We start from the raw sequence: 13,224 nt of genomic DNA, 5'->3' as shown, positions 1-13,224 counted from the left end.
TGCGGTACATATATACAACGGAATATTACTCAGCCCCAAAAAGGAATGAAATAATGCCATTTCCAGCAACATGGATGGACCTAGAGCATATAACACTAAGTGAAGTAAGTCAGACAGAGAAAGACAAATATAATCACTTACAACTGGAATCTAAAATATAATACAAATCAGTTTATTTACAAAACAGAAACAGACTCACAGACATAGGAAACTTATGGTTACCAAAGGGGAAAGAGTGGGGGAGGGATAAATTAGTAGTTTGGGATCAACAGATACACACCACTACATATAAAACAGATAAACAACAAGGATTTACTGTATAGCAGAGGGAACTATATTCAATATCTTGTAATAACCTATAATGTAAAAGAATCTGAAAAAGATATATATACAACTGAATCACTTTGCTGTATAGCTGAAGCTAACAATACTTCAACTATACTTCAATAAAAAATAATAATTGTTTTGTATGTTTTGGGGGGTAGTAGTGAACTTTCTCTCTTAGCTTCAGACTTCCATTTCCATGAGCTACTTTGTGACTGGTACTCTGGAAACCACATTTCTGCCTTGTTGGCTGCTGGCTTATTAAGTACTGAGAACAGGGCTGGGAGAGTGAGCAAGGTGGAAGAGGAGAGAGACTGAGAAAGGTCTTACAGGATTTAAAGTTTTGAAGTCATGTGTGCCTGAAAATGTCTTTTTTCAACCCTTATGGCTAGTTAGGGTATATAATGCTAGGTGTATATTCTAGGTTTATATTCTGAGCTACCTCAGAATTTTGAAGGAACTGCTCCCCTGTCTTGTAGCTTTCAGTCCTGCTATGGATAAGTTCTATAAGATTCTAATTCTTGATCTTTCAAATCTCATTTTTCCCTCTTTGAAAAATGTTAGTATTTTCTTTTTGCCCCAAGGTACTAACATTTCACAATGATGTCTTTATGTGGGACCCCTTCAATTTTTGGTAGGCTCTTTTAACCTAGAAGTTCATATCCTTCAATTCTAGAGAATTTTCTTGAATTATATCTTTAATGATTTACCCTCTTCTTCTTCCTCTGTTCTGTGTGGAACTCTTATTTGGATGTTGCATCCCCTGGACTGGTCCTCTAATAATAGTCTCATACTTTTCTTTTACTATTTTTTATTTCTTTGATCTTTTGCTCCAGGTCCTGAGAGATTTTCACAATCTCATCTCCCAACCATTTTCCTGTTCTCATTTTATCATGCTTTTAATTTCCAAGGATTCTTTATTTCTTCTTTGAATGATCTTTTTTTTAATAACACCATGTTCTGGCCCCATGGATGCTATATCATTTTTGTAACTCACTGACATATAAATGGTAGTTACTTTGAAGTTTTCTTTCCGTGTGGTGTTTTCTCTAAGACTCTTTTTCTTTTTTTCCTGTATGTTTCTTTTGTAGGTTTTCCTCTAATGACTGGTGATCCTTTTCCTGTTTGGACGTCTGCTGTAACTGATTCATGGTTAAATACAATAGCTAAAATATAAAAAAATTATAGCTACGTAGAAGCAAAGCTATAAAATTAGCTAAATATTGAAGAGAAGGCTATAAAATCAGCTAAATAGAAGCTCTTTGCATGTGGTAGACTTTATAAACACTGGGCTTAAATTTTTTTTTTAGCATCTTTACTGGAGTATAATTGCTTTACATTGCTGTGTTAGTTGTTGCTGTATAACAAAGTGAATCAGCTATACATATACATATATCCCCATATCCCCTCTCTCGTGTCTCCCTCCCACCCTCCCTATCCCACCCCTCTAGGTGGTCACAAAGCACGGAGCTGATCTCCCTGTGCTATGTGGCTGCTTCCCACTAGCTATCTATTTTACATCCAGTAGTGTATATACGTCCATGCCACTCTCTCACTTCATCCCAGCCTCCCCTTCCCCCTCCCCGTGTCCTCCAGTCCATTCTCTACGTCTGAGTCTTTATTCCTGTCCTGCCCCTAGGTTCATCAGAACCCATTTTTTTTTAGATTCCATATATATGTGTTACCACACGGTATTTGTTTTTCTCTTTCTGACTTACTTCACTCTGTATGACAGACTCTAGGTCCATCAACCTCACTACAAATAACTCAATTTCGTTTCTTTTCTGTGGGATCTTCCCGGACCAGGGCACGAACCCGTGTCCCCTGCATTGGCAGGCGGACTCTCAACCACTGCGTCACCAGGGAAGCCCTCTTTAGGACTTCTTTCTTGAGTCATCCAGAACATACACAGAAGACATTTCCAAATCCTTGCCGGACAGTAAAGCCAGGAACTTTTGGAACTCAAGTGGAGAAGAAGGTTGAGTTTTTCAACATTTAATGCATGATCGATCCTTTACTAAATCCTTCCATTTTCATTATCAGAACCCTACCTTCATCTCTGACTGGCACCCTCAGTCCCAACAGCCTCCAAGTACCCTCTCAAAAGAATACATCTCTGGTCTTGTGCTTGGTCTTGGAAGGTGCAATATTCTGTCTCTGTGGAATGAAGGACAAGTTCTGGGAGTCTGACTTCCTCTTAAACAGGTTTTCAGTCAATCCTTCTGTGTTGACATTGCTTTTCACTTCCTCGTACCTCTGTTTCTGGAAACTTCTAGTTTTTCTGGTATTTGTTTTGGTGTAAATTGATTGCTCCTTAGTTTCCCCTGATGCTGGTTAAGGATTCATCTTTCCCATTTTGCTAAGTTATTTACAACCTCTCTGTTCTCCAGATTCCAAATTTTTGTTGCTGTTATCTCCTCTTCCTTTTTCTTTGTTTTTGTGGGCTTATATGTCTTTTGTGAACCCCCCGCATCCACAATACACCTTCCCCCTGCCCTACTTTGTGGGGTTTCTGGAGGTAGCAAGGTTAGTGAACTTATTCAACTTTCCTTTTTTTTTTTTTGCGGTACGCGGGCCTCTCACTGTTGTGGCCTCTCCCGTTGCGGAGCACAGGCTCCGGATGCGCAGGCTCAGCGGCCACGGCTCACAGGCCTAGCCGCTCCACGGCATGTGGGATCTTCCCGGACCGGGGCACAAACCCGTGTCCCCTGCATCGGCAGGTGGACTCTCAACCACTGCGCCACCAGGGAAGCCCCAACTTTCCATTTTTGATGGTTTTCCAGAGACCACCAGGTTCCTGCTCTGTAGCTTTTCCCTCTACAGTTTCTTTGTTTTCACCTGTCCTATTTCTCTTGGTACCATTCTAACTCAGATCTTCAGAACCTCCCTTGTAAATGCTCATCTCAAGATTCTTCCCTCTTAAGTCCACTCTATGTAACACCGTCAGGCCAGTAATATTCTGAAAGTATAGCTCTGTGAGTGTCACCACCTTGCTCAAAAAGCCTGTAGATTCTATGCTCATCAACATTAAATATAAATGGCTCACTCTTGCATTTGAGGTCTGGTGTTCTATCCCTGAGACTACGCTTCCAACCTTAAGACTCATTTATGAATTCCTTACACTTTGGTAAGGAATACACTCTCTTCCCCATCATCCCTTATCACATCCATGGCTTATTGTCACATTTTTGTTTATTCTGTTTTCACCCTTTATAATGTCCAATCAACCCCTCCACTCTTACTCTCAGCATTTTATTACCGTTGATACCCTATCTGGTTTCTCAAATCTCAATGCAAACGTCACTGTTTTAAGAAGACTTCCTTGAAGTCCTCAACAGAGTTTAGTTTCTGCATCCCACCAACCCCCACAGCACTCGATCCTGCTCTCCCATATTTGCTGCATGCCTACTCCGTGCCAGGCTCTATTCTAGGAGGCATGAAGTGGTGTGATGAAGAGCCCAGGGTCTGGAGCCAACCGTCCCCACTCTGCCACTCTCTGTGATCCCGAGGTCTTTAAGACTCAACCTCCTTACCTGTAAAATAGGGAGAACAATAAGACCAGCTTCATGGTGCTTTTAGGAAGATTAAACTGGATGATGCATTAAGCACAGTGCCTGACACCTAGTCAAAGCCTGACCTGCATTTTAGCTTCTTTTACTATTAATTCTAATGATTGTTTGGATATCTGAAAGGAACTGTGTCCCCTGGAGCAACCAGCACTATTCTCTTCCTACAGTTTAAGTACAATTAGTAGTTGCTGAACTAGGACAAATCTGATTACCCTACCCCCTGGGCAATGTAGATAACACTTATGGCAGGGGTTGGCAAACTTTTTCTGTAAAGGGGGCTAGATAATACTTTTTGGCTTTGCAGGGCTTTGTTGAAGCTACTCAACTCTGCTGTTGCAGGGCAAAAGTCGCCATAGGCAATATTGAAGTGAATGGGTATGTCTGTGCTTCAATAAAGCTTTATTTACAAACCAGGTGGTGGGCCAGATTTGGCTCACAGGCCACAAGTTGCGACACTTAAATGAATGAGGCAACAACACTTTTAAATTGCAGCTTCTACTCGCTAGCATATTTGCTTAGAAATTCTAGTCTCTTCCTATTATCTGTAATGGCTAATTTTAAGGGTTAACTTGGCTGGGCCACAGTACCCAAATATCTGGCCATTTTTCTAGAATTCTCTGCAGAGATTTTTTTTTTTTTTAATGAGATTAACATTTAAATCAGTAGATGTTGAGTAAAGCAGATTGCCCTCCACACTGTGGGCTGGTCTCCTCCAATCAGTTGAAGGTCTAAATAGAAAAACGATGGCCCTCCATTGATAAAGAGGGAATTCTGCCAGCAGATGGCCCTTCAGACTCAAACTGTAACTCTTCCTGAGGTCTGCAGCCTGCTGGCCTACGCTGCAGATTTTGGACGTGCCCGCCTCTACAATCTCGGGAGCTAGTTCCTTAAAATAAATCTCTGTTTCTCTGGAGAATTGTGACCAATACACCATCTTTTCTGAAATCCTACACTTTGCGTCCTTGGTTAACAGAAACCTTTATGATGAAAGATACCTTTAGTCATAAACATACACACACACACACACACACACACACACACACACACACACACACACACACACACACACACACACACACACACACACTGACTTACTCCCACAGAGGAAAACAAATCAACTTTAAAAAGTGTTCTAGTGAAAAGCAATAGAACAGAGTTAATTACGGCAAAGCAACTTTCAGCATTTGGGACCACTTTTCCTGGAAATATTCAGTTTTAAGTTCCATTAATCTTAGGTGCTGATAACGTCTTACTGCAGTGTGAGGGAGACTGGTTTTAGGCTTAGATGTTTGAAACCACAACACCTATCATTTAAAGAAACTCTAAGCATGTAGTATCCATGTAATGTGTTTTTAATCAGGTTGGGCAAGGTCCTTCACTGGGATCTTAAATTGATGGGCCTAAACTTCATTATCTTTCTGTATCTGCAAAATTGAAACATAAAGGACTCAGCTGGTGGCTGAGAAAAGCTGGCTTATAAAAGAATGCAATTATTTTGACCTCTGTGTTTTTTTTTCCCACCGAGCTCTAACAGAACTAGCTGGTAGTGAGAAATTCCGTCTTGGAGAGACCAATATAAACCAACGTATATGAAGAGATTTCCTAACCAGCCTTCCTAAAGCAGCTTTCTCAGAGTTGACAGCTATGGTTTAATGATCTCTTCTGCAAAAGAGAGCAATAAATAAGAAGGATTCATTTATCTCTAACTGATAAAGAAACTGCTCCCTATGAGATAATGCAACATTATTAGCTTGGCTGGGCTCCAAGTCCACTAGAGAGACCTGGATTCTTGGCCAACAGTGAAGGAAACTATTTCACATTACCTACTCACCTGTCCCCAGCCCAGCCCTGGGCACACTCATGTCATGCTCTTCCAACAGTTCTTAGTGTTTTCTGTATCAGTGCTCTGCCTGGAATCTTTTACAGTTCTCCTCCTCCTTCTTGTCTAAGTCCTGTGCAGCCTTCCTCATAACCTAGCTCCAAACTCCTCACCTCCTCGAGACCACCTCTGACCGCCCTGGTCTCTGGGACTATGTGCCCCTTCTGCTATACGCGTGTCTCTACTATGCATATTGCAGTTGTTAGTAATAACAGGAACCACGAGTTACCAAGCACTTAATAAGAGCCAGCCTCTGTTGCAAGTACTTTACATGTGGTAATCCTCTTAAAGCCACCACATGAGTCAAGTACTAACACTTTCAGCAAAAACTAAGGTTTAGAAAGTCATGTGCCCAAGGTCATAGCTAGCAGGATGTGTGTTATGGGCTGAATGTTTGTGTCCTCCTGAAATTCATATTTTGAAACCCTAACCCCCAGTGTGATGGTATTAGGTGGGGGCCTTTGGGAGATTATTAGATCACGAGGGTGAAGCCCTCATAAATGGAATTAGTGCCCTTATAAAAGAGACTCCAGAGAGCTCCCCTGCCCTTTCCACCATGTGAAGACACAGCAAAAAGATGGCTGTCTATGAACCAGGAAGTGCTCACCAGACATTGGACTTTCCAGTGCTTCGCTCTTGGACTTCCCAGCCTCCACACAGTCTAACGTATTTTTGTCACAGCAGTGCAAATGGATTACAGCAATGTGGAAGCATGATTAAAATCCAGGTCTCTCTGATTCCATGCCATCCACATGCTGTCTCCCAGCTTGAGGGCTGGGCCCACGTCTTACAACACTCTGTGTCTTCAGTGCTGGGCTGAGCAGTGTTTGCTGATGATCAAGGGGCTCCACATTTAGCAGATGAAAAGCAGGTAGAGAGGCTGGGGAAGATGGCGGTGTTCTAACTGTGCGTGAAATACTGACTAGGGAATCATAGCCTCTACAACACAAAACCAGAGATACAGGAATTACTCAATATACATGTAAATGCTATGTAATGATTTAGATAGAGCCTGACATGTATAACCAAATTGGCATTAGAAGAATTTAAAGCCAAAAAGAGAGAGAAATTACACACGCATGCACCGATAACATACATACGTTCCGTGTACATCTGAACTTTACAGACCTCTGGTTATTAGTCGTAAACAAGGTGAGAAGATATAATCCATTATATTACATACCTTCTGGGATGCATTGTCCAAGGACAAATTTATACCCTTTGCAGCACTTCCGCCTAAGAGACAAACAAAATGTGATATGTTAAAAATAAAATTCTTTACAATTAGCGATTTTGAATGAAATAACTTGTGCCCAGGAAGAACTGAGGCATAAAGGAAAGTCAGGGTAGAGGGAATCTGAGATAAAAAGAAAAAATATTATCACCAACCGTATGACCACACCTTTTCCCCACCTAATACAGGACATTAATCCTTTGAATCCTATGAAGTGAATTAACCCTGAGACTTCAAGATTTTTGTATTAGATGATTAGTGGCTTATCATGCTACAGGTCAAGGATTCACCTGACTTGCTAATTATATGAGCTAATTATAGTAACATTAGGCTAATTATAACATAATGATTGATAATTACCATATAATAATTAGGTAACTAATTATTAGCAAGCCTGGGACTGGAACCCAAGCATTCTGACTCCCCCCCCTCTTTTTTTTTTTGAAAACACCTGTACCACATAAGGTACCTAAAGATACCTAAAATATCTGAATTTTAAGAACGGCTAACAGGCAAATTTTAACATAAACATCCAAGACTTACATCTCTGCCCAAGAAATGGTGCCATCAGTTCAAAATGCAAATCTCCACTGTAGGGATCATATCTCTGGTATGGAGTTGTGACCTCCTAAGAGACCTGCCCCCTCTGCGGATAACAACAATAAACTCCGGACAAAACAGAAGCAAACAACTACCTGATGATTCTGGAGAGTTAAAGCAGACAGATTTAGGAGGAGAGCTGAGATTTTCAACAAGGGACTGACAGAGGGTAATTTTCCTGCTTTTTAGGGCTTTATCCTGTCTGCAGATCACAGTTGCCATGTGGAAGTTAAAGGTCTGAGAGAAAACCTGCAATATTTTTTTGGCCTGGTCAAACAGAGGACAAAGCCTTGGGATCCAGAGTCATGAGAAACTGAAAAGGAATCCTGGAAAGGATACTGCTAGAGAAGGAGAGCCCTGAATTTTGTGTATAAACTCTGTCCAAGTCTCTGGTAACCCCTAACCCATGTGTGTGAGAAGCAGATCCAAAACATCTCAGCTAAAGACAAAAGGGGCTGAATGAAGACTTGAGCTGCCACTTCTACAGGCCAGTTTTCACTTTTTGTCTAATCAAGTTAACTGTCTGCTAAAAGGAAAATATCAATACTCTTTGGATGAATATATCAGGATGCAGGGTCTCTACAACACAACGTGTATAAATGTGACCTATTCTCAAGGGAAAAGACAATCAATGGTGTGAACTCTAAGATAACCCAGAGGTTGGAATTATCAGACGCAAACATATAACTATATGTTCAATGATATAAAGGAAGATATACTTGTAATGAATGAAAAAGTAGGAAATCTCAGCTCTCCATCTCTCCAATCTCCGTCACTTTTCCCTTCCCTTCACTCCCAGCTGGTTTCTAAGTAAGCTTCCCTTTACCACTTCCAACATCAGTGTATGTTAAATCAGAGAGCAAGAATTAACCAGGGCCCTGGGAATCTGCAAATCTCAAGAACTTACCAAGATATTTTGAGTTGACTATAGTGGTTAAACTACCATTAAAAATACTCTTCTTTGTAACCCTAAGAGAAATCAGACTCAAGGTTATTCTCATCGCAATGTCATTCTGACTCATCTGCATTTGGATATGCCTTCCAGGTGGAACTGAAAGGGATTAAGTTAAATAGGATCTACCAGCTAGGAACTGCATATCACCTGCAACCTATCATGCCACCTGTGTTAACATGTCATCTGTATATATGAATCAGGGGCACAAACCACTGATGTGGAAAATTAGGCATTATCTGTGTCTTAAAGTAAGTTTCCACTTTCATCAAATGGCTAGAACCTTCGACCAGACTAGAAAAGACCTTCTGTCTCTAATAACAGCATTATTTTCTACTTTTGCAAGTCAGTGTAATCTTACTGGTCAAATCAATTTTTGCGAACTGGTCTGCTGAGTGAATGACCACTCATAGGAGAAACTTAAGCAATCTCTTCCCCAAGCTTTAAAATTTTTATTACTTTATACAATTTATAAACATCACATCTAGTACGAGAACATTCTGATGCCTAAGTGGGTTTAGCAGTATTACCTCATTCCTTCCTGTAACGTCTCACGTGCAGCCCAGATGCAGCAGATAATCCTACTTCCAAAGCAAAATAAGTGGGCTTCCATTATAAAAACAATGGCATTTGGGATGCTCCCAAAGCAGACCTGAGTGAAATCGCTAAGCTCAACCCCACCCTCAACAAAGGATACATTTGCCTGCCTGTACTTGTCCACTCACTATATATTATTTTATAATCTCTCATTGACATATTTTATGTTAAAAGGAAATACTTATGTATATGTAATTTACTGATATGAGCAATCTGGGGCAACGTCCAGAGTCTTCCAGTTAGACCTAATTCCCCAGTATCTGCAACCGCATTGTAATTTTACGTGACAGGAAAAGCCTGTGGGGTATAAATTTATGATGATTATTATTTGTAACGGTGGTAGAAGACCTACCATTACATTCTATGAAATAAACTCTGCCTAGTTTTCCATGGTTTAAGAAAGTCCAAGTTCTAGACTTCCCTGGTGGTGCAGTGGTTAAGAATCTGCCTGTCAATGCAGGGGACACGGGTTCAAGCCCTGGTCCGGGAAGATCTCACACGCCACGGAGCAACTAAGCCCGTGGTCCACAACTACTGAGCCTGCACTCTAGAGTACACAAGCCACGACTACTGAGTCTGCGTGCCACAACTACTGAAGCCTGGGTGCCTAGAGCCCGTGCTCCTCAACTAGAGAAGCCTCCACAATGAGAAGCCTGCGAACCACAATGAAGAGCAGCCCCTATGTGCCGCATCTAGAGAAAGCCCGAGTGCAGCAACAAAGAACTAATACAGCCATAAAATAAATAAAATTAATTAAAAAAAAAGAAAGTCCAAGTTCCTAACAACCAAAAAGAAAACTGGCTTAACAGAGCATTCATTAAAATTTCACGGATATTACTGTATTACTTAAGGCTGTCCTACAGAAAACTATAGGAGGAAGCAGTGTGCTAGATGATTTGAAACTCGAGTGATTCATGAGAAAGTTGGATGGAGGGGCAAAACACGTGCTTTTGACACATCTCAAGTATAACACCACGTTTAAACATATGGTTCTATTTGTTTGTTTCTACCTAAATGGCACATCTAAGGGTATTGCCTCTGAGATGTTCTATGGCATTTTAAAGTTCATGCAAATGGATGAAATCCTTATAATCTGTTTTTCTACATCGAAGACATTAAACTTGGGCACTCTAACCGTCCTGAGCATTTCAAGGGCTTGGGACCATGCACACAGTGGAGCCAAAAGTCACCTGTCATTTCCTTTTTTATGGAATTGAATAACATAGTGATTTGATACGCTTTCAAGAGGCTATGGAGCTCTGTCAGAAAATCTGAGCTTCAGGATGGACATGCTTCATTTAAATATCTGCTCAGCGAAGAACTAACTTCCCCTTGGCTGTTTTTTTTGTTGTTGTTGTTTGGTTTTTTTTTGCGGTACGTGGGCCTCTCACTGTTGTGGCCTCTCCCGTTGCGGAGCACAGGCTCCGGACGCGCAGGCTCAGCGGCCATGGCTCACGGGCGCAGCCGCTCCGCGGCATGTGGGATCTTCCCGGACTGGGGCACGAACCCGTGTCCCCTGCATCGGCAGGCAGACTCGCAACCACTGCGCCACCAGGGAAGCGCCCCCCCTCCCTTGGCTGTTTTTTCTTAACTGCGTGACTAACACACTCTCTCTGCTCTAGAGGAGGAGGTCGGAGGCTCCACTGTACCCTCCCGGGAACACGGCATTATTTTGCATATTAAACACCCATCAATCATAAATCACCACATAAACAATGAAAGAGTCCAAAGCATCACAAAATAAATACTGGCCATACATGTTATACTGTTTCAGAGATTACTTACAACATAATTCACGTATAATGAAGTTGAGCCAGCCGAACTGAAATCTCCTCATTATGCAAGCACAGACACTTTTTAGATCTAACTGCGAGCATGGCTGTGCGGTTATCATCTTTTAGAAAACAAACTAAGACAGGAAAAGCTCATGTGGAATCAGGGGAGGCAGTCCTTAATACGCTTCACGTTGTCACAACGTGGTTTTTCCAAATGCAAATGCTTTTCTCATTTCTTGGCAAGGGGAAGTGGCGATTAGATGGTTGTTACATAGAAAGGGTGACATCTGGTAATCAGGAAAGTCTGTGGATGTTTCCCCTGGGTGCCCCTGAGTATTAACACACATTAAAAAATCATAAATAAAAACTATGCAGCCAGAAATATATCTCACCAGCCAAATGTGTGTGAAAGCTTTTGGAAGGAAAAACTAAATCGGGAAAATGAAGATAACAGGGATCTCATCATCCAACTGTCTGTTGTGAGTTACCAGATTCTCGAAAAGAATTAAAAAAACAACAACACTGCCTACAGAATTAGAGGGCCAGAAGAAGGGACCTCGAAAGGTCAAGTGAGCTAGTAGGCAAGATGTATTTCAACACTTGCTCCAAGGCAACAGTAAATTTTCGTAAGATTTACTTGAGGTTTCCTTTGCACAGCTGCCTAGACGTGCACCAAATATACCAGGGTTTTTAAAACATGAGAGAAAGAACTACACTTTTTAGAGAATTTGGTGCCAAGCTAGATGGAGCAAAGGCTTTGGAGTTAAGCAGACCTGGCTTACAATTCTGCCTCTGACCTCTGAAGAGCTCGGGATGTGGGCTTCCCTGGTGGCGCAGTGGACAAGAATCTGCCTGCCAACGCAGGGGACACGGGTCTGGGAAGATCCCACATGCCACGGAGCAACTAAGCCCGTGGGCCACAACTACTGAAGTCTGCGCGCCTAGAGCCTGTGCTCCACAACAAGAGAAACCACCGCAATGAGAAGCCTGCGCACCGCAACGAAGAGTAGTCCCCGCTCACCGCAACTAGAGAAAGCCCGCGGGCAGCAACGAAGACCCAACACAGCCAAAAAATAAAAATTTTTTATAAAATTTTTAAAAGAGCTCGGGATGTGACCTTGGGCTCATTTCTTAAACTTGCTGAGCTTCAGATTCTTCACGGATAAAACATGAACAATAAAATTTGCTTTATAGGATTAACAAGGATTATAGATAATAAAATAAAGGTGCCTAGAACAGGGTCTGGTTCGGGATCAGAATGGCGTTCTGAGTCGCAGCTTTATGAACGCAGCAAGAAAACAGCAAAAGCAACTCTTCCCAGATGCTTCCCTCTCATGACTCATGTCTTTCTTCCATTTCTTAGTCAATGGCAGATGCCATCTCTTCTTCCAAAAACGAAACAGAAGGGGAAGGGAGGGGAGGGAGAGAAACTTCTGATTTCTGATTTCAAGATGATAGAAAAGTAACATATTTGTCATCGTCTTTCACCAGTTAACTCCAAATAACAAGGGGAACAAGAAATAAAATGCAAACTCATATCCCATGGATTTAGGAGACCTTTCTAACTCTGGACCATAACACGGTTGTCCCTCGGTAACTGCAGGGGCTTGGTTTCAGGGGCCCCGATATACCAAAATCCACGGACACTGCGGCCCCTTCTATAAAATGGCAGAGTACAATAAATACTGTTGGTGCTCCGTATCTGTCCACAGATGTGGAGAGCCGACTGTGCGTTGAATATTTATTGAAAAAAATCTGTGGGCTTCCCTGATGGCGCAGTGGTTGAGAGTCCGCCTGCCGACGCAGGGGGCACGGGTTCGTGCCCCGGTCCGGGAAGATCCCACGTGCCGCGGAGCGGCTGCGCCCGTGAGCCATGGCCGCTGAGCCTGCGCGTCCGGAGCCTGTGCTCCGCAACGGGAGAGGCCACAACAGGGAGAGGGAGGCCCGCGTACCGCAAAAAAAAAAAAAAAAAAAAAAAAAAAAAAAAAAAAAAAAAAGAAAGAAAAAGAGAAAAAAAAAATCTGTGTATTAAGTGGACCTGTACACTTCAAGCTCATGTTGTTCAAGGGTTAGCTGAATATGAACATAGCCTGCGGACAGAAGGATGGGAAGTGATTTTGCAAAGTGGGATAACTTCAAACCTGAGTGCTTCTAGAAGAGGTGATCATGGAGAGACCAGCCAACCTACCCTGCAGAACCTCGGTAAGCCGTCGAAACTGGAGATGCCAGATATTGAGGAAAGTGGAGGCCAGAAGAAAGCAAGCTGACCTGAAAGTCTCATGAGAAATTAGACA

The 13,224-nt window shown here is 42.1% G+C and overlaps 1 protein-coding gene across 15 annotated transcripts in view; it reads right to left on the bottom strand.

Moving 5' to 3' along the window:
• CCBE1 (collagen and calcium binding EGF domains 1) overlaps positions 1–13,224 on the bottom strand; it is a 246,096-nt gene that overhangs the window by 47,304 nt on the left and 185,568 nt on the right. For 11 of the 15 annotated variants that reach the window (XR_003004499.1, XR_003004498.1, XR_003004500.1 and 8 more), the window contains one exon: positions 6,956–7,008. Coding sequence is in view for 10 of the 15 variants with exons in the window: in XM_024754899.1 (XP_024610667.1) it covers positions 6,956–7,008 (53 nt within the window). In the remaining 5 variants the exon portion in view is untranslated. Of the gene's footprint in view, positions 1–5,724; positions 6,346–6,379; positions 6,712–6,955; positions 7,009–10,940; positions 11,313–13,224 lie in introns of those variants that run through there. The other 4 variants (XM_024754906.1, XM_024754910.1, XM_024754905.1 and 1 more) reach the window with 3 other exon arrangements.

This window comes from Neophocaena asiaeorientalis, unplaced genomic scaffold (assembly GCF_003031525.2).
Source record: "Neophocaena asiaeorientalis asiaeorientalis breed wild unplaced genomic scaffold, Neophocaena_asiaeorientalis_V1.1 scaffold124, whole genome shotgun sequence".
Taxonomy (NCBI): domain Eukaryota; kingdom Metazoa; phylum Chordata; class Mammalia; order Artiodactyla; family Phocoenidae; genus Neophocaena; species Neophocaena asiaeorientalis.
The sequence above is the reverse complement of the archived record's forward strand: the minus strand, read 5'-3'. Positions and strand labels throughout refer to the sequence as shown.